The sequence below is a fragment of the Sciurus carolinensis genome, chromosome 10 (genome assembly GCF_902686445.1).
Source record: "Sciurus carolinensis chromosome 10, mSciCar1.2, whole genome shotgun sequence".
Taxonomy (NCBI): Eukaryota; Metazoa; Chordata; class Mammalia; order Rodentia; family Sciuridae; genus Sciurus; species Sciurus carolinensis.
In genome coordinates this window covers 25,746,752-25,771,213 of record NC_062222.1, presented here as the reverse complement: position 1 = coordinate 25,771,213, position 24,462 = coordinate 25,746,752, and the positions used below count along the sequence as shown (strand labels likewise).

General features: G+C 38.1%; 1 protein-coding gene across 1 annotated transcript in view; it reads left to right on the top strand.

Moving 5' to 3' along the window:
- Positions 1–24,462, top strand: part of Lrba (LPS responsive beige-like anchor protein) — a 703,692-nt gene that overhangs the window by 666,352 nt on the left and 12,878 nt on the right. The window contains 2 exon segments of the mRNA XM_047565822.1: positions 2,308–2,475; positions 23,774–23,875. Of these exon segments, the coding sequence (XP_047421778.1) occupies positions 2,308–2,475; positions 23,774–23,875 (270 nt within the window).

The window sequence follows — 24,462 nt, the reverse complement described above, 5'->3', positions numbered from 1 at the left end:
CTAAACACAAGTCACCTACACACTCAGTGATCAACACATACTCACAATATGGAGTGTCTAGTTTCCTTCAGCAGTTAAAACACACTAATTAAATTTTAGTTTTCTAGTTATTAATAAAGTACATTTAGCCAGGTGTGGGGGTACATGCCAGGTATGTTGGTGCATGCCAGTGGCTCAGGAGGCTGAGGCAGGAGGATTACAGATTCCAGGCCAGCCTCTGCAACTTAGAGAGACCCTATCTCAAAATAAAAAATATAGTGGTCTGGGGATGTGGCTTAGTGGTTAAGTGTCCCTGGGTTCAATCCCAGTACAAAAAAAAAAGTACATTCAGCTACCTGACTTCTCTTATCTCATGTAAGGCCTGCCTATAATCTAATGTACCCATTTACTACTAGACCTCTTCATTTGCAAATGAAGTAAAAATTCTTATATTTTTTCATATTTAATTTGCTCTTTTGGTGTTTTTTATTCTAGAAAGTCTTGAATTCTTCTTACCATAATTTTTAACATAGATGTAATAACCTAATTTTGTAAGTGAAATGTTTTGGTGTCCCTTTAAAAGGCTGAAGAAATTCAGAATTCAAAAGTGGGCATTTTGAACACTTAGCAGTTGAAACACCTGCCTTGACTGAAGTCTTCCCTTCCACTTAATCACAGGAGGAAAAGAATGTACTTTATTTTGCTTTTGAGATTGAAATAAATAGGATTTTAAAGTTACTAATACTACGCTATGTGCAAGACTGACACTCATGAGTATTCAACTTTCCACATGATGTGGATAATATATTTTTCAGTATTTTATTTCTAAATTTTCAGACTTGTAATAAACTTTAGGTTTATTTTATTCCTTCTGTACTGAGAATTGAACCCAAGGGTTCTTTACCACTGAATTACCTTCCCAGTCCTTTTTATTTTGAGGCAGGGTCACACTAAGTTGCTGAGGCTAGCCTGGAACTTGCCATCCTCCTGCCTCAGCCTCCTGAGTTGCTGGGATTACAGGTATGCATGACTGCCCCTGGCTTACACCTTGGGCTTATTAGAATCAAGAACTTAAATTTTTTAATGCAAATACTTTATTATTATCTTGAAAAGTTAAATAAACTTAGATGCCAATACTTCTGAATAGTTTATCATGTATTCCAATTAAAACACAAAAGCTTTTTAGGCACATTTTTCTTCTTTAGTTTAGTAGTCTTTTTCTTGAACATTTGAATTATATTTTTATGACTACTGAGTACTGAGACATGTATTTTTTTTTAATCCATGCCTAATAGTAAGGGAGGCATTCTTTGACATTCATTTGTAGATTCTGTAGACATTGCAAAGGAAATGTTAGTAGAACCATCTCTGGGGATGGTGTGTGGAGGAGCTGGAACAGATTCTTAATTCTGTAGATGAGTTCTTAGGAATTTTAACCACAACCTCTGGCTGAACAAAGATTCTAAACGGACAAGGGCTCTAAAGTTTTTTCCTGATATCTTTACATGAACGCCTCTTCTGTGTTTGAAGCCCTGTGGGTATGGGAAGTTGACTGGGTTCCTCTCCACGGTATCCCAGTCATCACCATTAAACTGCCTAATTTTGATTTCATCATCACCCCCAAAGGAATTTTCATCATTCAGACAATTAAAACAAAGAAAGAATGACTTGGCTCAAATTGCAATCAAAATAAATTAGTCTTCTCATCAAAAGTTAGTCCATGTAATACCAGTTTGAAAAAAGCAGAAGCTCTCTCCAAAGTGACTTAAAGAAGAAGAAATACATTAAATCTTCACTAATTCAGAGACTGGTTTATATTAATGAAATCCGAATTACAGAGTACTTTTACAGAAAGGCAACTAAGTTTTGTTTTATTTTAAATCATGTAGGGTTACTCAAGAAAATGTTAAAAATGGTTCCAGTAAGGGTGCTCCTGAAACGGCTCTAGTCAGCTAACATGATCCATTTGTTACTTATAGTAGCCATTTATAAGGATGTGGTCTTTCAGTCCTCAAGAATCATTTGTTGACAGTTTTAACATATGCCTTTCAAAAGTATTATCACTGTTCGATTGGTTTTTTGTTATTGTTTACGGAAAAATTTCAGAATTGAACTAAATTGTTATAAAATCTGAATTATCAAGTGCTTGCCTTACAAGCACAGGGCCCTGGGTTTGATCCCCAGCACTGAAAAAAAAAAAAAAAAAAAAAAAGTGAATTATCAGAATCTGAGTTAAAATGGCATCACTGTCTCACAATTTATCGACTCAGTAGAAATTTGTTTTATTTTTTTAATAGCAATCATAAAGAAAATTGTTTTCTATTTCAGGAAAATTGATGCAAGTGGTGTTTGGCCATTGGGATGTCGTCACTTGCCTCACTCGTTCTGAGTCATATATTGGGGGAAATTGCTACATTCTCTCAGGGTCACGTGACGCAACGCTTCTGCTGTGGTACTGGAATGGAAAAAGCAGTGGAATTGGAGATAACCCAGGCGGTAAGTACAACTTACATTTTAAGTAAACTTTTACAAGTGATATAGAATAACATGTTGTAGTATAAGTTACCTTTTATGTTGAGAGTGAAACTGAACAATCAAGTATTTTTAATTTCTTAGTTATAATTTAAGAAATATCTAAATGGCCTGGTCATTAAAACATTTCGTGGCCATTGATAATTAAAATATATGCACGAAATCTTATTTTTCTGTTTTAAGTTATTCTTACAATCTAAAAATGCTAGCTCTTCATTGGAAATGACTGTCACCAAATAAAATAGAGGTGTTTTATTCATGAACAATATGATACAACGTAAAAGAACAATCACATATTATCTTGTTTATTGAATTCATATTTTAAAAGAGCAAAATAAAAATTATAATTTCATGGAAATCGACCAGTCTTTATAAAATTATGCTTTCATTTACATATTAAAAGATAAAATAGGTCATAAAAGGCCAATATGGAATATTCAAATTGGCTCTTTGGTTTTTCAGATGGGAAATGAAAATGTTCACCAACAGCCTTAAACATCTTTATGAAACTGTGCTGAAGGCAGTAAAACAAAAAATGTGTAACCATTTAAAATTGTAATTCACAGAAGGCAAAAAAGGAAGCAGCAACCATTAAAGCCAATCGCACACAGCTGCAGAAAAGAAATGGCTTCAGAAAGCACATTAAGGAGTAGGAAAAAACAATTAAAGGGACCACCTGAAAAATGAGAATTTAATTAAAATGATTATGACAATAGTGAAGAATTCCTGCAAGAATAGCTTTAGATTTTTACTTCATTAGGTAGAACATTTTAACTGCTCTTAAATATTTAGTTTCTTAATTTAAAGTAAGTCACAATGTAGTAGCTAAGGAAGGATCATGTTGTCTCTTATTACCTGAATACCGTGGTATTTACTTCTGTCACTCAGCCTCAAATTATGAAATAGTGTGAATATATTTAAGCCCATCACATTTTGGATTGACTTCTCAGAGCTGTGCTTAAATGGCTAATATTTGCATGAAAGCAAAACCTCTGTTCAAAAAATTTAGTCAAAGGCTAGTATGACTTTAAAAGGAATATGTGCAAAGTATTTTTTCAAAGTGGCTTCTTCATATTATGTACATTGTAGCCTTTGGGCTGGTAAGTAAACACAGATTTTATTCAGTTAACTTCTAACATGTACTTCTTATTTTAATCAAAATAGGGATAATGCTGTACATGAATAGAATCTGAAAAATTCACGCAATGGTTATCATACTGTGGATAATAGTCTTTGTGATCAGATGAAATCGTAGTATGTATGTGGTGGTGGAGGATGTTTGTGTGCATTTTTCATATTCATACAGACATCTCCAATTTATATACATAGTTATAGTATCAGTTTTTAAAGATGTACCTTTCAGGGATTTTGTTCTTCATATTCTTAAATGTTCTTGACGCTCCTTTCATATGGACACTGATGTTCTGTTCTTCTTCCTTCTGGCCTCTAAGTTGAGTGACTACTTTCAATTTCTTTTTTCCTTTTATAAGCTTTACTAAATTATCTCAGGTGAACCTAGATTTGACATAGAAAAACAATCCACCATTTTATTATTTATCTAAAACATTTAGGAACTAAACACATCCACAAAGGGAGAAATGTATCTTCGTTGTTTTTGTTTTTACTCGTTTACTTGATCATTTCTGTATTCTGTGCATAGTCATTACTAATACATATTCTGAGAAGTAAAGACTTACTAGCTATACTCATATGTAACTACTGTTGCATTTCAAAAATTAGGTATACTTTGTTTGGTGTAGGATTTAATAGATTTTAAAATGAAAAATCTTCAGCTTTTCCAGAAGGTAGAAACTATTCTATTTTTATATGGGGGCTTGGTGGGGTATATATTTAAATATATCTTTATAAATTTAAGTATTTTATAAATTGCTCTAGAGGTGGTTTTTACATGTATGATCTTTAAAAAAAATGAATCAAATAGAAGTGACCTAATCTGGGGTTTGTAGTAAAATCTAAAATCTAAGTTCCCAGCTTTGCTGTGGTCTTTTTCTCTTGTCTATAAAATGAAAGCAACAACAGTAACTGGCCTAAGGTGTTATCAGAAGCACAGGGTGCTCAGCAAATAAATCACCACACAAACACCATTTTGTTGGCATTAGAGTACATATTATAATGTTATATTTTTCATAAAGCACTTCATCTATGCTCTCATTGTCTGTAGAATGGTGGACATTAACTCCTAGTAATGCTGGTAATGAAGAGGAAAAAAATAAAAGAATAACAAAACAACACGTCTAATACAAATTTTAGAAAATTGTAATGTATCTTGACTAAATTAAATTACCTTTCTCAAAGTGAACCTTGTCCTTTCTGGCCCTTTTATAACATCTGATGTCCCAATTTAATTTTGCTTTAGCTTTGAAGGATGAATGTGGGAGAAAGACAAATAGGCACTTTTTCATATTATGAGAATTTGCACACATTAAAATAAAAAAATGAAAAGACTGTTCTAAGCTTTTTGAAAGAAAAATGACAAAAAACAAAGACATTTTTACTGTGTATAAACTGACACATTCACACAAGCTGGTTTGGATTTTATAAGCCTCTGGCTCATTGATGGCTCCACGATGCAGCCAGAGCTTTCAGAGGGCGTTGTAGGTTCCGCTCATTCCTGTAGCATGTCTCTTAGGTGCAGTAGAAATGACCTTCAAGAAGTGGTCAAGCTTTTATATACATCTAATTGCAATATGGCCTATAAATGCACATAATGCCTCAACCTTAAATTTCATATTTTAGACTTTTTTTCTGTCTTGAAGCGGGGAAATAATTAAACAGAAAAAATTAAGACATTGCTTTTATTGCATTTTATAGGTCTTGTCTAAGTCTTATTTGTTTTTTTAATTTAAAAATCATAAGAACAAGTGGAAATTTAACTCGCTAGGGTCATGAGTCTACGTATACCATTTTTCTTGAAATCCGATAATGGGACTGTATGCAAAGTTGATAGCTATGTAACTATTTTTAAAAATACATTATCCAACATTAATATGCATATTATTTGGACAAAATCAGGCTAAGTCAAGCTTGATAAAGCCTATATACATGGTGTAATTCACGGTTTTTAAAAAGGATTCAGATGTTTTCCCAAACCTGCCTAGAGCACTTAGCAAAAGGCTCGCCGTCCTGTATACCAGATAGTTTTTAATTTTTCACTCTTTTGTCTTGTGATGGTTATCTGCTGTGGAATGCAATTTTCTCAATGACAAAAAAACCTAAAAATAAGATTCACTTAACTGTGGATTTTTTAAATAAAATTAACCAAGAATATTTCAATGACAGATTTTTCTATGTGGATACACATCACTTCTCCTTGCCTTAGGGACTGGCTCTCTCTGTTCTAGAACTGAATTGTCCAACAGAGTACTTTTTCTCAGACATTTCTCTTTCAGAATAAAATTATCCATACTGCACATTTCCAAATGCTGGAGAAAATATGCCCTCATGCAGTCAATTGATACTTAAATAGTTATTGTTTATCGACTTTTTATATTATATTAATAAATCATAAGCTTGGACTTAAAAAATTAAACGCTTATTTGGCACTTTTAGGTCTTGGAGTAATTCTTTTAAAGCCACAGTTGATTAGCTTTAGGAGCAAATGGTTGCTGACCGTGAGGGTGTTGCATAGATTTGTGTGTGTAGTATTTCAGTAAAGTAGTTTTCCATTCTTGCATTCTGGTTTTGATTTGATTGAAAGGTGGCATTTTTTTCCCCTCTTTGCAATCAGACATGCTAATCTATGTCAGCTTTCTCCTTTATGGGAATGGCGTCTACTGAAAAAAAAAAAAAACTATTCAAGTTTTTTCATAACAACAAGATTCTGTTCTTTAAGAATATTTCAGCACCGTTAATTAGAAAGAAGGTTTTATTAACCATAAGGCTAGCACTAACAGACCACAGAGCTGTTTTTTAAAGTACTGTATGCCATAACTGCCCTGCTTTTTCTCTGTCTAAAACTTCATTTTGTTATACTCTCATCAATCACTTAAGTCATTACCGTAAATCCTACTGTTGTTAATTTTACTAGTATCACCCTAATGAGACATTCCTGCAATAATTAAAAATGAATTCTAACTTTAAGGCATTCTAAATTTTTTTTTAATGAATTTGGAATGATCTTGCCATGTGACTATAAATACTACTGATATACACATAGACTACTCATCAAGTCTGTAAGAAAAGTAGTATTGTAAGATGTCCAGGTGTGAATTATTCACTGTTTGCCTCTGTGCACATGTGCTTATGCATATGTATACTTTTGTACACATATTTAGGAATTATGTCTTTTATCGTAAAGCCTAATACGTTTTACTGAAGCTACTGATAAATCCTTATTCTTTGTCTTGCCAAAATATAGGTGGATGCGATACAAACAGTATTCCTCTTGTAAGTAGGTGGCCTAGAGCACCACCTGCTGGATGTGTTTGGAGACTTACCACTGGGAAATAGGAAAATCAGTACTCGGAAACACAGGTGTACTTGTTTTAATTGCCTGTGGTGTATTATTTATGGGTCATAAATGCCAAGATGTGTACATTTGTGTTGAAATATATTAGTTTTCAAAAATCCACGTTTAAATGCACTTTTTAAAAAAATTTTATAGTTGTACATGAACAGAATGTCTTTACTTTATTTGTTTATTTTTATGTGGTGCTGAGGATCGAACCCAGTGCCTCACACATGCTAGGCAAGTGCTCTGCCACTGAGCTACAGCCCCAGCCCTCCACTTTATTCTTTATTTCACCCCTACCCTAACCTGGATTTGGAACTTTACAATAACTATTTTAAGGAAAAAGCAGAGTATATGCCTAATAAAACAAGCACTGCAGTTTTTTATGAGGTAAACTCATCTTACTGAGCACAGGTCTTCCAAAAGCTACATTTGGGCAAAACTGTTTAGAAGATTTTTTTTTTTTTTTTTTTTTTGGGTGCTGGGGATCGAACCCAGGGCCTTGTGCTTGCAAGGCAAGCACTCTACCGACTGAGCTATCTCCCCAGCCCAGAAGATATTTTAAATTTAGATTCCTTATGTTTACTAGATTTTGAACGTGAAAGCAATGCTTGAGGCGAGTAGCCTTTTTATCCCTGGAATATGACTCTTGATCTGATTCTTTGTCAAGGGCATTAGTTCAAGGATGTACCTCATCCAAAGCTTCTCTTGTGGCCCGGCTTTTAGTGTATACCATTTTACCAAGCTACCCTGTGATTTTCTTCTTCCTTGAAAAATTCAAGTAGGATTTTGAAGCAGTATGTCAGCAGTATTCAAGTTCAGGCAACATTAAAAGTATGTCTATGAAATTCTCCAGAAGGTCTAGGATGTTTAGTGCTCCATGATGTAATGCAGGCCTTCAAGTTCCAGCAAAACAACTCTGTATTTACTGCTTGTAACTAATAGTAGATGTGGTAAAAGGAATTATATTCATATGGCAAATGAATGCAACCTTAATGTGCACCATATGCAGAGTGGTGGGGTGATGTGCCAATATATCACATTTATTTACCTTGTTTGGTTGCAGAGAAGAATGACTATACCATTCAGCTCATAGGCTACAGTCATTTAAATATGAGAACAGAAGAACTGATGATTTATGCCCTCAAATTGAAACTGAGTATCTTCATATGTAGACTTTAATAGAGCCATACCAGAGAAGGTTGTCGATACTTCATGCTCAGATAGGAATTTTAATTTCAAACAATTTCTGGAATTAATCTAAGAAGGTACACATTCCCTCTAACCAATTAAGTTTCTCCATATAGACTCTCAAAATGTTGTGTTTTCTTTCATTTAGTTGAGAAGCTGAAGATACCCCAAAAGTATGAGTTTTGTGTCCCTCCCCATTTTTAAATCCCAAAGTAGGATTCTTCTGCTTTTAGAGCGTGCCATGCTCTAGAATCCTTCCTCCTTTTGTGGCTTAAAGCTACATGACTGTTGAGTTTTAGCTTTTATTCTTGTAGGCTGTAACTTTCCATAACTAAGTGATTGCTTTATTTCCTTAGGGTGAATAATGTCAACCTGTTTTTAACAGCTAAAAATGTGAAATCCCTCTTATATTTTTCAGAGTGCCTCACTTATGTGTTTTTAACAAAGAAACTTAAGAATGTTAAGGCATATTACAAATAATTTTAAGTGATTTGGGTATTTAGTATAAATAGATTTTAGAATTTTTAATTTATATTTATAAAAATTATACTCAATGTTGTGTAACAAATCTGAAGAAGATTCCATCTTAATTTTCTATCTATCTGTACCTTTTTTGGAGGTGGAATTTTACAATATTTTTTTGTTACTAGACACCCATATGCAGATCTAGGAGCTATAGATGAGTGAGAACCAAAGACCAAGCCCTTCTGTGGGGAATCAACAAATGAAAAATTTCAAGAAATTAGGAAAAAAGAAGTACATTAGTTATGTAGAGTATGTCCACATAATGAAATCCTACACAGCCATTAACAAAGATATTGTACTTTTGTAATACTGACTCTTCTCTGTATTGCTAAGTGTAAAAGATCATCCAACTACATATATAAGATGATATTCTACATGTGTATATAATTCTGTGTATATTTTTGCACCTAAAAATCTGGAATGGTACAAATGTTAGCAGTGTTTGTTTATATACAGTGGAATTTGGAAGCAATTTTTCATTTTTCTTCATAATCTCCTAAATTGTCTGGTTGTTTTACAACAAGCATGTCTTACTTTGGTAATGAGACAGCAGAGATATTTTAACTTGGGGAAATGTACCTGATTGTGTAATACCTTTACTCCCTCATCCAGCCTCTAGGCTACTTGACATTAGTAGCTATGTCAGAATTTATATGAATTGTCAGAGAAGATTAGAAAGTCTAAGACAAGGAGGAATGGGAGAAATCAAAGTATAATTTCTTGAAATTTAGGTATATTCTCTTGACAAGAAATAAAAATAATGGGAATCATCTCTAATTGTCATTATGCAGCACAGAGTCAGAAGCTACATTTTTACTGAAAGGAGTTATTATAATAGCATGAAAAAAAGCATTATTCTGCTGCTGCTGCTGCTGAGCACTTTCTGTATTAATGTAATCCTCGTAGCAACCCTGTGTGGTAACTACTGTTACTATCCCTTATCTTATAGACAGGTGCAGAGAAGTCATAAATGCAGTGTTCCCTTCCACCCTGGACTCCAAGCACCTAAATCTTCTCACTAGAACCACGGGAACTTGCCCAGGGGAGTCACCTGAGGTGCCAGAATCTGGATTTGGATTCAGACTCAGGCACTCTAGACCAGAGGGATAATCCCCTCTGTTTTATTGACTTTTGTCTTGTTTTTGGTGCTGGGGTTGGAACCCAGGGCTTGAGGCATACTGAGCCCGGGCCCTCTCACTCAGCAGAGCCCCAGAGGCCCTGAATCACTAAAATATACTGCAGCTTTTACTGGATTTAATTGGATTATTAGCAGTGGAGAACTTGATGCAGTCCTATCACTAAAGCACTCAATATTTTCAAAGGACATAAAAAGATAGTTTTGATGTATTCATTTATTTCAGTAGTATGTCATGTTAGAATGTGGGTGTTTTTCCTTTTTGTTTTTTTTGGTATTGGCCTTGAACTCAAGGCCTTGCTTATGCTAAGCATGCATTCTAGCACTGAGCTATACCCTCAGCCCCTAGGATTTTGTATTTTTTAAAATATTATCACACATACAATTGTAGGCACATGCTTATACAAACTCACTTCTTTCTGGTATTGGGGATTGAATCCAGGGATGCTCTCCACAGAGCTGTATCTCCAAGCTGTCTCTCTTTATTTTTTTATTTTGAGACGGTGTCTTGCTAAGTGGCTCAGGATGTCCTCAAACTTGCAATCCTCATGCCTCAGCCTCCCAAGTAAATGGGATTACAGGTGTACCTGGTACAAACTAGTTTTTTAATGTACTTTTAGAGGGTGATTCCATTGTCATAAACTTTTATATGTATCATAGACAGTGAAGGAGAAATGTTATGAACCAAGAACTTAGAGGTGATTTTTATACAACATTAACTTGTCTTACATTAATAATTCTAACCTTATTTACAAAAGAAGGATACCAAAATTTTCTAATGGCTCTCATGCCCTAATTGAGGCTATGGCATGTTGTCTGTAGTCTGCAAATTTAATCACATCAACATAATTTCACCAAAATGACCACAATGACTGGGGGTGGGGAGGGGAGAGGATTGGTGGAGATGGAATGAATAGAACAATTTCAGATAGTTTCTGTGTGCATAATTAAAATGTAGTATAACTGCCATTGAAAAGCTAGGATGTTAATGGAAAGGTTTAAGAAACATTTAACAGCTTGCCCCATTTCCCATGCAGCAAAGCCATTTCCTTTCTTGATTTACCATTATGGTGAGCCACATGAGAAAGCTTAGTGTTCAGTTTTCACATGAGCCTTCTGCAGTAATAAACTGTAATTACAATGGAACAAAAGGCACACGCAAAGAAGTATCCCTCTTCAGGAAGTGACCAGCACATCTTGTATAATATGTTGACTTTTTGTTGTTTTTGTCTATAAACAATTAAGAACTTCATGATTAGCTTTTAATTAATGTACTTGACTTCAAAATGAGTTCTCTATTGAATATTTTTTAGCAGAACCAGGTTTCATATTTTGTTTTACCTTTCTAAAAGGTCTGGCAATACTAGATTTTATTAATGAAGACAGTTATTTCTGTTGTTTTTAAGGATCTTATTAAGTAATGTTAAGTATTGATTTTGCACAAAGAAGTTATAAAAAGTAGTTTGACATCAGTATGGTGGTTTTGACCTTTATATTTGGGAGTTTATAATTATAATTTGCAGGTCTATAGTAAGATCAACAAAAACCTCATCCAGTGACCATTTGATTTTTTTTTTGGCATTGCTGGGGATGGAAGCCAGGCCCTCAGATATGCCAGCAAGTGCTCTACTGTTGAGTGATATCTCCAGCCACCAATGACCATTTAGCATCAAGTCATTTTCTTTCTTTCTTTTTTTTTTTTTGCAGTGCTGGGGATTGAACCCAGGGCTTTGGGCTTGCAAGGCAAGCACTCTACCAACTGAGCTATCTCCCCAGCCCGTCATTTTCAATAAAAAAAAAAATATTTTATTCTTATTCCTTTCCTTATTTCCATAGTATATCACATGATACATATGCAATGCATATTATTAGGTAAATGAAGGAGGAAATGAGTAAACAAGTAAGGCATGTTATTTTATTACCTAGGAATCATCTAAACTAAGAATTAATTGGAAGAAATATTCCATTTTTATAAAACTTAGAATAGGAAAATGTTGAACCCACTCCATTTCATAATTGATGCTGTTGAAGAAATGGTGAATTCAGGGGAGTTACTCTGTTAACATTTTTAAATCACCAATGAGAACTTTACAGAGCATTTCAAAATGATTTAATTTTCATAAGACTGAGGAGATGATGCCAAAAATAGCAAGGACTTTATCCAATATTTTTTTAAGTAATTAAAAGTTTACCAGAAATATATGTCCAGTCTGTTTTTACCTGGATTCTGAACGTCTGCTTTGCCTTAATGGAGATAGGCCTTAAAAAATATTTTTCCCATTGGATATTTATGAGCAGGATACTAGAGAAATTACTGTTTTTCCTTCTCTTCTTTCAGGTATAAAATTTTAAGTGGTTCAGAATCTGTGAGGTAGAGAAACATGTTTAATGTTATGACAGCACCAAAGAAACACACTTTAATAAAATGTGTGCTACTGTGCCCGGTGGTGTTAAAATAGTTCAGCTAATATTTTAAAACATAGGTCTAGGATACATGTTAAAAGAGTTCTTGTGCTGTTTATAGAAAGTTGAGTTGTTCAGTAGCATCGAGAAATTCATACTGCTACTCAGCATTCTATACTGAGAAACACACGTCTGTAAAAACTGATGCGTCTTGTATGTTTGGCAGCATTTGGACTGTTTAATCTCATGTGACTTGTTGATCGTTCTCTAAGACCATCCATAAAGATGCACTGAGTATCCTTTTCAGGCTTTGGTTAGGATTTGCATCAGTGGTCATAAACCTGCTCTGGGGACAAAGACCCCCTTTCCTTTGAAGTAATTGCTCAGCTTTTCAAAGCTATCCTACCAATGTCGTCTTTCTCTTTTTATTTTTCTCTAAGAAGAGTTTGAATTGTAGCTTCTTAAACTAGCAGCAAGGTACATTTTTCTCTCAGCAAATTGAAAGCCATGGCGATTTTTCAAGCAGTAAGACTTTAAAAGGTTCTTAAGGGAATCTGTTCTGCTTTTTGATCTAGCTTTCACTAGATCATACTATCTCAGAAAGCAAAGGTAAAGACTGTTTGTATCCATTAGCTACTGAAAGTTTTTATCAAAAGAATTAACCTGATATTTGTCAGAAGACTTTCCCCCCTGCTTTTTATTTGGTTTAGTAACTTCAGAGAGAGATTGGTGAGAGCTTAGGAGTTTTTTGAAAGTAATACATGGCTAGACTCTTATTTGAGCCGATGGCTTCTGCCAGGTATTAAGCCTACGCACTGACCAGCAGTCCCCAGGGGCAGAACCAGAATGAGCCCACAGTTCCGATGTGTGTCTAGGCTTTCCACAGAAGCGTAGAGGGGCTCTGCCTTTCCTTCTGTGGGATGTCGCCACGTGGCTCTTCTGTGATCCAAGATGACGTGCAACAGCGTAGCTAGAGAAACAGAAAGGTAGATTCTGCGAGCCCAGAGAGCCTCCAGTGTTTCCTCCCTTGCCTTAGTAGTTTCATTCCAAGTGGCTTCCAAAATGTCCATCGACTTTAAGCAGTTTATAGCTGTTTGGTTTTAATCCCGTATCATAGAATTTATATTTTCCATAGTGAAATTTTAACTTTAAAGCTCTTGGTTTATTGGAAGATATAAAAATTCGACAGGAATTTTTTTGGACATACTGAGCATAACTTTTGAGCATGCTGGGGAGCACTGTAAAGAACGCTCCATCCCCAGAGCAGCAAAGGAAGGAGCACAAAGTCCAGTCACAGGCAAGACCGGAAACTGCTCTTCTTAAAGGAAACGCTCCCTGCTTATATTGCAGAATGTAGATTTCTAGAAGCCATGAGGGTACGTTTCCTATAAATGAGGGAGGTTGAAGAGCACAGTGATTTTACAGGAACTCCAGAGAGTGTTTATGAAACCAGTTACCTGAGAAGAACCTAATGATCATAAACCTACCCTTATGCTTTTAATTTGTTGTTTCTCTCTCCTCTTCCCCTGTATTTCCTGAACTGTCTAACTTGCTTCCTGGCCTAGGAAACATTTTGCCAAACATTGAGCCCAAGTCCTAGCATGGAACAGTTCCTTATTTAGAAATCAGGCCCTAGGAAAAGAAGAGTCTTTTTTCAGTTTTGAAATTATTCTGTGTATGTATATCTTCTGATTTTGTGCAGTGAAAAATGATTCGGTATGTCTGGATTCTTGGAAACTAGCATTTGTCCGTAAAGTGCACTTATAAAAATCTTAATTATGAGTTTACACAAAAGAATGCTTACATCTTAACCCACTTTCTGGGACTAATCACAAGCCTTCCTAAACTGACTTTACAGCCCTAGGAAACTCTCAGTATTTCAGCTCTTTTACATTAAAGAAAGAAATGCAGTTGACAGCAATCTTTTCCCTTCACTGTGCTCCTGAGAAAATATTCTTAAATCTAGAAAACAAAAAGCATTGACATGCTTATGTGGTGGCTGAGTTCGCCATGATCCATCTGTCCTTTGTTTACTTTGGCTTATGTGTAGAGTTCCTTCATTTGCCATCAGTTTCCCTTCAAACCTCCAGTTTCCATGGAGGAATTCCAAGACAATTCAAGTTAAAACACAAATCTCAAACCCGCCCCCCCATAAAATGGGAATTTAGGAAAACAAAGGATCAATCACACCAATGATGTATTCCTTAGATCATAAGATTTTAACTGTTGATGAAAAAGTTGCCAAAAGAGGCGGGCCAAGATGGCGGACTAGAGGGCGGCTGCATTTCACGCTGCTCCAGGACGCAAGATTCAAAAGAGGAGATAGTGAGAGACTTGGGACCAACTCAAAGCTGCCGGGTGGGGTGAGTCTCTCCTGTTGGGGAGGCGTCCCGGATGGGGCGGTAGCCCCGGAACGCAGGGAATTTGTGAAGTGGAGTTGCTCGGCGAGACGCCCCTCCCCCCGCTGGAGCGGTAAACACGGACAACTGGGATCATCGTAGAGGAGGCGGCTCAGCATAGCGCTTGGACTCGAGCAGCCGCTGGGGCTCCGGGCGACTGCCTGGGGAGGAGCTGCGTGGCGAGCTGTTTGGACCCAGAACAACCGCTTCTGAACACCGGGGGGTTGCCCGGAGGAAGAGGAGGAGCGCGGTGGGACGCTTGGTCTAGGAGTGACTGCATCAGAGCCACGGGCGGTTGCCAGAGGAGGAGGTGAGTGGTGAGCTGTTTGAACTCAAAGTGGGAGCTCCTGAGCGCTGGGGGACTGCCCGGAGGAAGAGGAGGAGCGCGGCGGGACGCTTGGTCTGGGAGTGACTGCATCAGAACCACAGGCGGTTGCCAGAGGAGGAGCTGCGTGGTGAACTGTTTGAACTCAGAGCGAGCGCTCCTGAGTGCGGGGAGGTTGCCCAGAGGAGGAGGAGGAGTGCGGCGTGTTGCTTGACCTGGGAGTGACTGCATCAGAGCCGCGGGCGGTTGCCGGAGGAGGAGCTGCGTGACGAGCTGTTTGAACTCGGAGCAGCTGCTCCAGAACACTGGTGGCCTGCCTGGAGGAGGAGAGCGGTGGGATGCTTAGTCTGGGAGTGACTGCATCAGAACCACAGGCGGTTGCCAGAGGAGGAGGCGAGTGGTGAGTTGATTGGACTAAAAGCGACCGCTCCTGAACACCGGTGGCCTGCCTGGAGGAGGAGCGTGGTGAGTCACCTGGTCTCGGAGCCACTGCTCCTGAACACCCGGGGGGCTACCCCAAGGAGGAGGAGGAGGAACAGGGCGGGTCACTTGGACTTGGAGTGACTGCCTAGGGCTACGGGTGGTTGGCGGGAGGAGGAGACCTGAAGTGAGTTGTTTGGACTCCTAGTGACTGCGTCGGAAACCGGGCGGCTGTCCGGAGGAGGAGGTGTGTGGCAGGTCTCTGGGTCTCGGAGCTATTGTACGGGGCTCCAGGTGGTGGCTCAGGGGAGGGGCTGCATAGCCAGGCGATTGGTGCAGAGCAGGGTCCCAGGAGCTAGGTGGCTTCTTGCTGGAAGAGCCGCACAGAGACACGCCTAGGGGCGGAGCGAAGTTTCCAGGGCGGCGGGCAGATTCTCTGGGAGAGGCAGCCTAAGGAGACTCGCCTGCGAAGGGTGAGGCTCCCAGGCCCAGGACGTAGGTCCGGGCCCCTGGGATCGTTGCAGAGGAAGACAGCCCAGCCCAGGTGGTAGTTGTAGATTGAGGGGAACCTCTAGGAGGGCAACTGACCAGCGAGACGTCCCCACCGAGTGACTCTTCCCGGCCGGGGGAGGTTTTCCCACAGGGACGGTAAAGCCAGAGACATAGGCACAAACAGGCCTTGCCTCAGCCCACAGTCTAGTTCCCCATTGGATGACCATTGGTCAACAAGTGGAGGCACCTCTGCCCACTAGCAGGGAATATACGCCACCTGAGAGTTACCACACCTAGAGAGGCAGCTTCTTCGTGGAGCTCTGCATTATCAACCTCCTCCAAGACTTCAGGCTACTGAAGGATAAGAGGGGATATACTAGCAATCTTCAGGGACATTATAAGTTGATAGAGGAAATCTGCAACATCTTAATGACCCACTGATCCCTGAACAATATGAGAAAACAAGGGAAAAAAATGCCCCAAACAAATCTAGATGTTACATCAATAAAATCCAACGACAACATGGCAGAAGAAATGACAGAAAGGGAGTTCAGAATGTACATAATTAAAATGATTAGGGAAGCAAACGATGAGATGAAAGAGCAAATGCAGGCATTGAACGATCGCACCAATCGACAGTTAACAGAGCAAATTCAGGAAGCAAAAGATCATTTCAATAAAGAGTTAGAGATATTGAAAAAAGAAACAAACAGAAATCCTTGAACTGAAGGAAACAATAAACCAAATTAAGAACTCCATAGAAAGCATAACCAATAGGATAGAACAGCTGGAAGACAGAACTTCAGATATTGAAGACAAAATATTTAACCTCGAAAACAAAGTTGAACAAACAGAGAAGATGGTGAGAAATCATGAACAGAATCTCCAAGAACTATGGGATATCATGAAAAGGCCAAATTTGAGAATTATTGGGATTGAAGAAGGCTTAGAGAAACAAACCAAAGGAATGAACAATCTATTCAATGAAATAATATCAGAAAATTTCCCAAATCTGAAGAATGAAATGGAAGATCAAGTCCAAGAGGCTTATAGGACTCCAAATACACAAAATTACAACAGACCCACACCAAGGCACATTATAATGAAAATACCGAACATACAAAATAAAGACAGAATTTTAAAGGCTGTGAGAGAAAAGAACCAAATTACATTCAGGGGGAAGCCAATACGGATATCAGCAGATTTTTCAATCCAGACCCTAAAGGCTAGAAGGGCCTGGAACAACATTTTTCAAGCTCTGAAAGAAAATGGATGCCAACCAAGAATCTTATACCCAGCAAAACTTACCTTCAAATTTGACGATGAAATAAGATCATTCCATGATAAACAAAAGCTAAAAGAATTTACAAAAAGAAAGCCAGCATTACAGAACATTCTCAGCAAAATATTTCATGAGGAAGAGATAAAAAACAAAGAAGCAAATCAGCAAAGGGAGGAATTATCCTAAAGGAACTGTCAAATAAAGGAGGAACCAAGATGTGTCAAAAATTTTAAATATGAACCAAATGACTGGGAATACAAATCATATCTCAATAATAACCCTGAATGTTAATGGCCTGAATTCATCAATCAAAAGACATAGACTGGCAGATTGGATTAAAAAGAAAGATCCAACAATATGTTGCCTGCAAGAGACTCACCTCATAGAAAGAGACACCCATAGACTAAAGGTGAAAGGATGGGGAAAAACATACCATGCACATGGGCTCAGCAAAAAGGCTGGAGTATCCATCCTCATTTCAGATAATGTGGACTTCAAGCCAATGTTAGTTAGAAGGGATAAAGAAGGACATTTCATACTGCTTAAGGGAAGCATAAATCAGCAAGATATAACAATCATAAACATCTATGCCCCAAACAGTGGCTCATCCAGGTATGTGAAACAAATCCTTCTCAATTTTAGAAACCAAATAGACCATAACACAATAATACTAGGTGATTTTAACACGCCTCTTTCACCACTGGACAGATCTTCCAAACAAAAATTGAACAAAGAAACCATAGATCTCAATAACACAATCAATAATTTAGACTTAACAGACATTTATAGAATATACCATCCAACCAAGAGCGAATACACTTTCTTCTCAGCAGCACATGGATCCTTCTCTAAAATAGACCATATATTATGCCACAAAGCTAATGTCAGCAAATACAAGAAGATAGAGACACTACCTTGTATTCTATCAGATCATAATGGATTGAAGTTACAAATTAATGAAAGAGTAAAAAACAGAAACTACTCCAACACCTGGAGATTAAACAATATGCTACTATATGATGAATGGATAACAGAAGATATTAGGAAGGAAATTAAAAAATTCTTAGAGGTAAACGAGAACAAAGAAACATCATATCAAAATCTCTGGGACACTATGAAAGCAATACTTAGAGGAAGATTTATTTCATGGAGCACGTTTAATAAAAGAAGTAAAACTCAAAAAATAAATGACGTAACACTACAGCTCAAAGCCCTAGAAAAAGAAGAACAGACCAACACCAAAAGTAGTAGAAGACAGGAAATAGTTAAACTGAGAGCTGAAATCAACGAAATTGAAACGAAAGAAACAATACAAAAATTGACAAAATAAATAGTTGGTTCTTCGAAAAAATAAACAAAATTGATAAACCTTTAGCCACACTAACAAAGAGAAGACGAGAGAAAACCCAAATCACTAAAATTCGGAATGAACAAGGAAATATCACAACAGACACAACCGAAATACAAAACATAATTAGAAGCTATTTTGAAAACCTATACTCCAACAAAATAGAAAATTTTGAAGACATCAACAGGTTTCTAGAGACATATGAATTGCCTAAACTGAATGAGGAGGACATACACAATTTAAATAGACCAATTTCAAGTAATGAAATAGAAGAAGTCATCAAAAGCCTTCCAACAAAGAAAAGTCCAGGACCAGATGTGTTCTCAGCCGAGTTCTACAAAACTTTTAAAGAAGAACTCATTCCAATACTTCTCAAAGTATTCCAGAAAATAGAAGAGGAGGGAACTCTCCCAAACTCATTCTATGAAGCCAATATTACCCTGATTCCTAAACCAGACAGAGACACATCGAGGAAAGAAAATTTCAGACCAATATCCTTAATGAACATCGACGCAAAAATTCTAAACAAAATTTTAGCAAATCACATACAAAAACATATTAAAAAGATAGTGCACCATGATCAAGTGGGTTTCATCCCAGGGATGCAAGGTTGGTTCAACATCAGGAAATCAATAAATGTCATTCACCATATCAATAGACTTAAAGTCAAGAATCACATGATTATTTCGATAGATGCAGAAAAAGCATTTGATAAAATACAGCACCCCTTCATGCTCAAAACACTAGAAAAAATAGGGATAGTGGGAACATTCCGTAACATTGTAAAGGCCATCTACGCTAAACCCATGGCTAATATCATTCTAAATGGTGAAAAACTGAAAGCATTCCCTCTAAAAACTGGAACAAGGCAGGGATGCCCTCTTTCACCATTTCTATTCAATATCGTCCTTGAAACTCTAGCCAGAGCAATTAGACAGACCAAAGAAATTAAAGGGATACGAATAGGAAAAGAAGAACTCAAACTATCCCTATTTGCTGATGATATGATGGTATACTTAGAGGAACCAGGAAATTCCACCAGAAAACTTTTAGATCTCATAAGTGAATTCAGTAAAGTAGCGGGATATAAGATCAATGCACATAAATCTAAGGCATTTTTATATATAAGCGATGAATCTTCAGAAAGAAATTAGGAAAACTACCCCATTCACAATAGCTTTGAAAAAAATAAAGTATTTGGGAATCAATCTCACAAAAGAGGTGAAAGACCTCTACAATGAGAACTACAGAACACTAAAGAAAGAAATTCAAGAAAACTTTAGAAGATGGAAAGATCTCCCATGTTCTTGGATAGGAAGAATTAATATTGTCAAAATGGCCATACTACCAAAAGTGCTATACAGATTCAATGCAATTCCAATGAAAATCCCAATGATGTACCTTACAGAAATAGAGCAAGCAATTATGAAATTCATCTGGAAGAATAAGAAACCCAGAATAGCTAAAGCAATCCTTGGCAGAAAGAGTGAAGCAGGGGGTATCGCAATACCAGATCTTCAACTCTACTACAAAGCAATAGTAACAAAAACGGCATGGTATTGGTACCAAAATAGAAAGGTGGATCAATGGTACAGAATAGAGGACACGGACACAAAACCAAATAAATACAATTTTCTCATACTAGACAAAGGGGCCAAAAATATGCAATGGAGAAAAGATAGCCTCTTCAACAAATGGTGCTGGGAGAATTGGAAATCCATATGCAACAGAATGAAACTAAACCCATATCTCTCACCATGCACGAAACTAAACTCAAAATGGATTAAGGATCTCGGAATCAGACCAGAGACCTTGCATCTTATAGAAGAAAAAGTAGGTCCAGAGCTTCAACATGTCGGCTTAGGACCAGACTTCCTCAACAGGACTCCCATAGCACAAGAAATAAAAGCAAGAATTAATAACTGGGATAGATTCAAACTAAAAAGCTTTCTCTCAGCAAAGGAAACTATCAGCAATGCAAAGAAAGAGCCTACAGAGTAGGAGAAAATCTTTGCCAATCATACTTCAGATAGAGCGCTAATCTCCAGAATCTATAAAGAACTCAAAAAACTCTACACCAAGAATGTAAATAATCCAACTGACAAATGGGCTAAGGAAATGAATAGACACTTCACAGAAGAAGATATACAAGCAATCAACAAACATATGGAAAAATGTTCAACATCTCTAGTAATAAGAGAAATGCAAATCAAAACCACCCTAAGATTCCATCTCACCCCAATTAGAATGGCAATTATCAAGAATACAAGCAACAACAGGTGTTGGCGAGGATGTGGGGAGAAAGGTACACTCTTACATTGCTGGTGGGGCTGCAAATTAGTGCAGCCACTCTGGAAAGCAGTGTGGAGATTCCTTAGAAAACTTGGAATGGAAACACCATTTGACCCAGCTATCCCACTCCTTGGCCTATACCCAAAGGACTTAAAATCAGCATATTACACAGAGATACAGCCACATCAATGTTCATAGCTGCTCAGTTCACAATAGCCAGATTGTGGAACCAACCTAGATGTCCTTCAATTGATGAATGGATAAAGAAACTGTGGTATATATATACAATGGAATATTACTCAGCCATAAAGAACGATAAAATTATGGCATTTGCAGGCAAATGGAGGAAACTGGAGAATATCATGCTAAGTGAGATAAGCCAATCTCAAAAAACCAAAGGAAGAATGATATCGCTAATAAGTGGATGATGACACATAATGGGGGGTGGGAAGGGTTTAGTGTTGGGGTTGGAGTTGGGTTTAGGGAGGGGGGCAGGAATGGAGGAAGGAAGGACTGTATAGATGGAGGGGAAGGGTGGGAGGGGAGGGGGGGAAGGGAAAAACGGCAGAATGAATCAAACAACATTACCCTATGTAAATTTATGATTACACAAATGGTATGCCTTTACGCCATGTACAGACAGAGAAAAAACATGTATCCCATTTGTTTACAATAAAAAAAAAAAAAAAAAGAAAAAAGAAAAAGTTGCCAAAAGATATAATTAGGCAGTAGTTTCAAAAATAACATTATGGGCTGGGATTGTGGCTCAGTGGCAGAGCACTTGCCTAGCATGAGTGAGGCACTGGGTTTGATCCTCAGCACCACATAAAAATAAACAAATAAAATAAAGGCATTGTGTCCCTCTACAACAACAACAACAAAAAATTTTTTTTTAAATAACATTATATGCTGTTTTGTGAAATTTAGAACTTCATGGGAAAGGGGGAACCCAGGAATTAGGACTAAAGTATTAACTTCTAAAAACATAGTATATTTGTTTCTAAATTTCATTGCAAAGAGTATCTTTAACAGAAAGTTATGTAGTTCAGATTAATTTGCATTATTTGCTTCTTTCCTTTAAAAATATTCCACATTTATAGACTTTTAAGAAAAAAAAACAATGTTCTACAACAAATTCTTTTTAGTTTGGGAAATGTCAAATACACTTTCTAATTAAGGTGGGTATGCCTCTTCAGGGGAATTCTAGAACCTGGAGTGAAATGAAAGCAAGTCCGTTCCTCTTCCTGGTCTCTGATCTGTCACCTGGGGTCCTCTTTACCACTAAGCATGAAGGCCAGCTCCAGCAGCGGCCTCCCTGAGCACAGTCCAGAGTGGTGCAGAGTTTCATACAGCTTAAATCTCCTTCAGGAGCACCTGTAGTCAGTCACCAAAGCTGTGAAGGGCACAGCCTGTGTCATGTGCTCCAGTGTACACATGCAGCGCAGATGAGGTCACCACTGGCTCCGGTGATGTGTGGCTGAAGCACAGGAACTAGGCTCCTTTCTTCATAGTGGAGAGCATTCACCTCTTTTGGGACATGGATCTCTGTGCCTTCAGTGAAACCTGTTTTCCTTCCCCACCACCCAGGAAAACAGGCGTGTGTGCATATTTTGCCGGAAGCTAGGTTAGTTTTTCCACAGCAGGATTGCCTTCCTGCGGAGGTTCCTGATGGGTTTTCTCTGACCTCACAGGACTCTCCCCAGAGTAGGTGACTGCTGTAAGACTAGCCAAGTATCTGGGGTTAGGATGACAAGGTTTTCTTTTCTAGAGTTCCGCAGCTGTGGCAGCGACCTACTTTCTGGGCCATTCGCTTTGGGATTCTATAAAACCAAGGTTAATCAAGGAATCTATGAATGTTAACAGGATCTCCTGCTCTGTAGTTTTGTTTATAAAGGCTCTTTGTGTCTTTGTCCTTAGAGACTTAAAGCAGGGGACTAGTTTAGTCTCAAGATAGTAGTCCTTAGGCTAAAAATGGATTCCAGTTTGTCCTTGTGGCTGAGCCGGAATCGAGTGGCAGAGAGAGCCCGTCATCATGTTGCTTCTCTGCTGGGGCCATTCGTGTTGTGTGTCCCTCGCCCACCACGAGTTAGTTTCCTTTTTAGTTTTGGACAGAGATGTTCTTTCTGCCTCTGAAGGTGTTTTGAAACATCTCATTATTTGGATACTTCTCTGTACCCACTTCTCCACCCTTCCTTTCCCTAATTTTCAGTCATTGTCAGAATGATATGTTAGGGCGTAGCTCCCTGTCCCTCCACACTCTGCAAGACTGATTTAGAGAATACCCAAGTTTAATAATAGTAACAGGTATTTAGAGAGGGACCACTTTGAGACATCCCTAATCCTACATCAGGCTAACTTATTTTGAGATGAGCTTCAGTGACCCAGAGGAAGAGGAGGTCCTTCTTTGAAATGTACCCTAAGTCAGAGTCCCTGCTTTTTAAATTATCTACTCATGAACCATTGCTGATTTAGGGATTTGTGTCTGTATTTGGTCTGCATTTGGAAGGCATCTGAGGCTTTTATTTTTTTTGCTCCTGGGAATTGAACCCGAGGGCACTTTACTGAGTTACATCTCCCACACCCCCAGTCTCTTCTCTTTTTTCTTATTTTGACACAGGATATTGCTAAATTGCTGAAGCTGGCCTCCAGTTTGTAATCCTCCTGCCTCAGCCTCCAGAGACACTGGGGTCACAGGCCTGAGCACCACACAGTACTCTCTGAGGCATTTTAGAATTCAGACTTTGTCATCTTCAGCCCTGAGCTCGTGACCACTGTTGCTTGATAATCACCTAAGAATTCCTTAAAAAGTAACATGTGGGCCTTGAACTATAGCGTACAGTCTAGAACTAGTTCTAAAATAGGATTTTTGGACAAATTCTCAGACTATAAAGGTTTAGGCATGAAGGAAATTTAGGAACAAGTTATTTAATCTGCATGGACTTGATTTGATTTGTCCTTTTCATCTGTTTTTTTCTGAAGGTGAGACCACCACCCCTCGGGCCATTCTGACTGGCCATGACTGTGAGATCACCTGTGCTGCTGTCTGTGCTGAGCTGGGCCTGGTGTTGAGTGGCTCTCAAGGTAAAACTGGGTACCTGCGTAATGTCTGCGTTCCTTGTGTCTTCCCATAACACTTAGCAAAGAAGAAGCCTCTTCTCTAAAGCTTTGGCCTGTTACAATAGCCATTAGTCACATAAAGCTATTTAAATTTAGATAAAATTAGGTTCAACTAAACACACAGTTCCTTGGTGGCAGCAGCCTCATTTCGGGGCTCAGTATCCACACATGGCTGGTGGCTGCTGTAAAGGTCAGCACAGACTCAGCCTTTTCCGTCACTGCAGGAAGTTACATTTCACAGCACTGCTCTAAAGAGTTTAAGGTGTTTTACAAACAACAGCCCATTAATGTTCTCACTTCCATGAGTCAGAAACAAGGAGGATTTTTGCATATCTATTTATTCTGACCTCTGACTGGACAGGGTTCCTTCTCACAAGTAAACAGAAACTCCTACTCTCTTCACTTTCAACCAGAGAGCTAGGCAGGGACCAGAATGGCACTGAGGACACAGTGGAGGTGCTCGAGCTGGTCTGTCTGGGGTTTGGCTGGCAGCCTCGTCATGTGTTGAGACAGAGACATTGAACTTCCCTAGAGCACACGCAACAAATTTC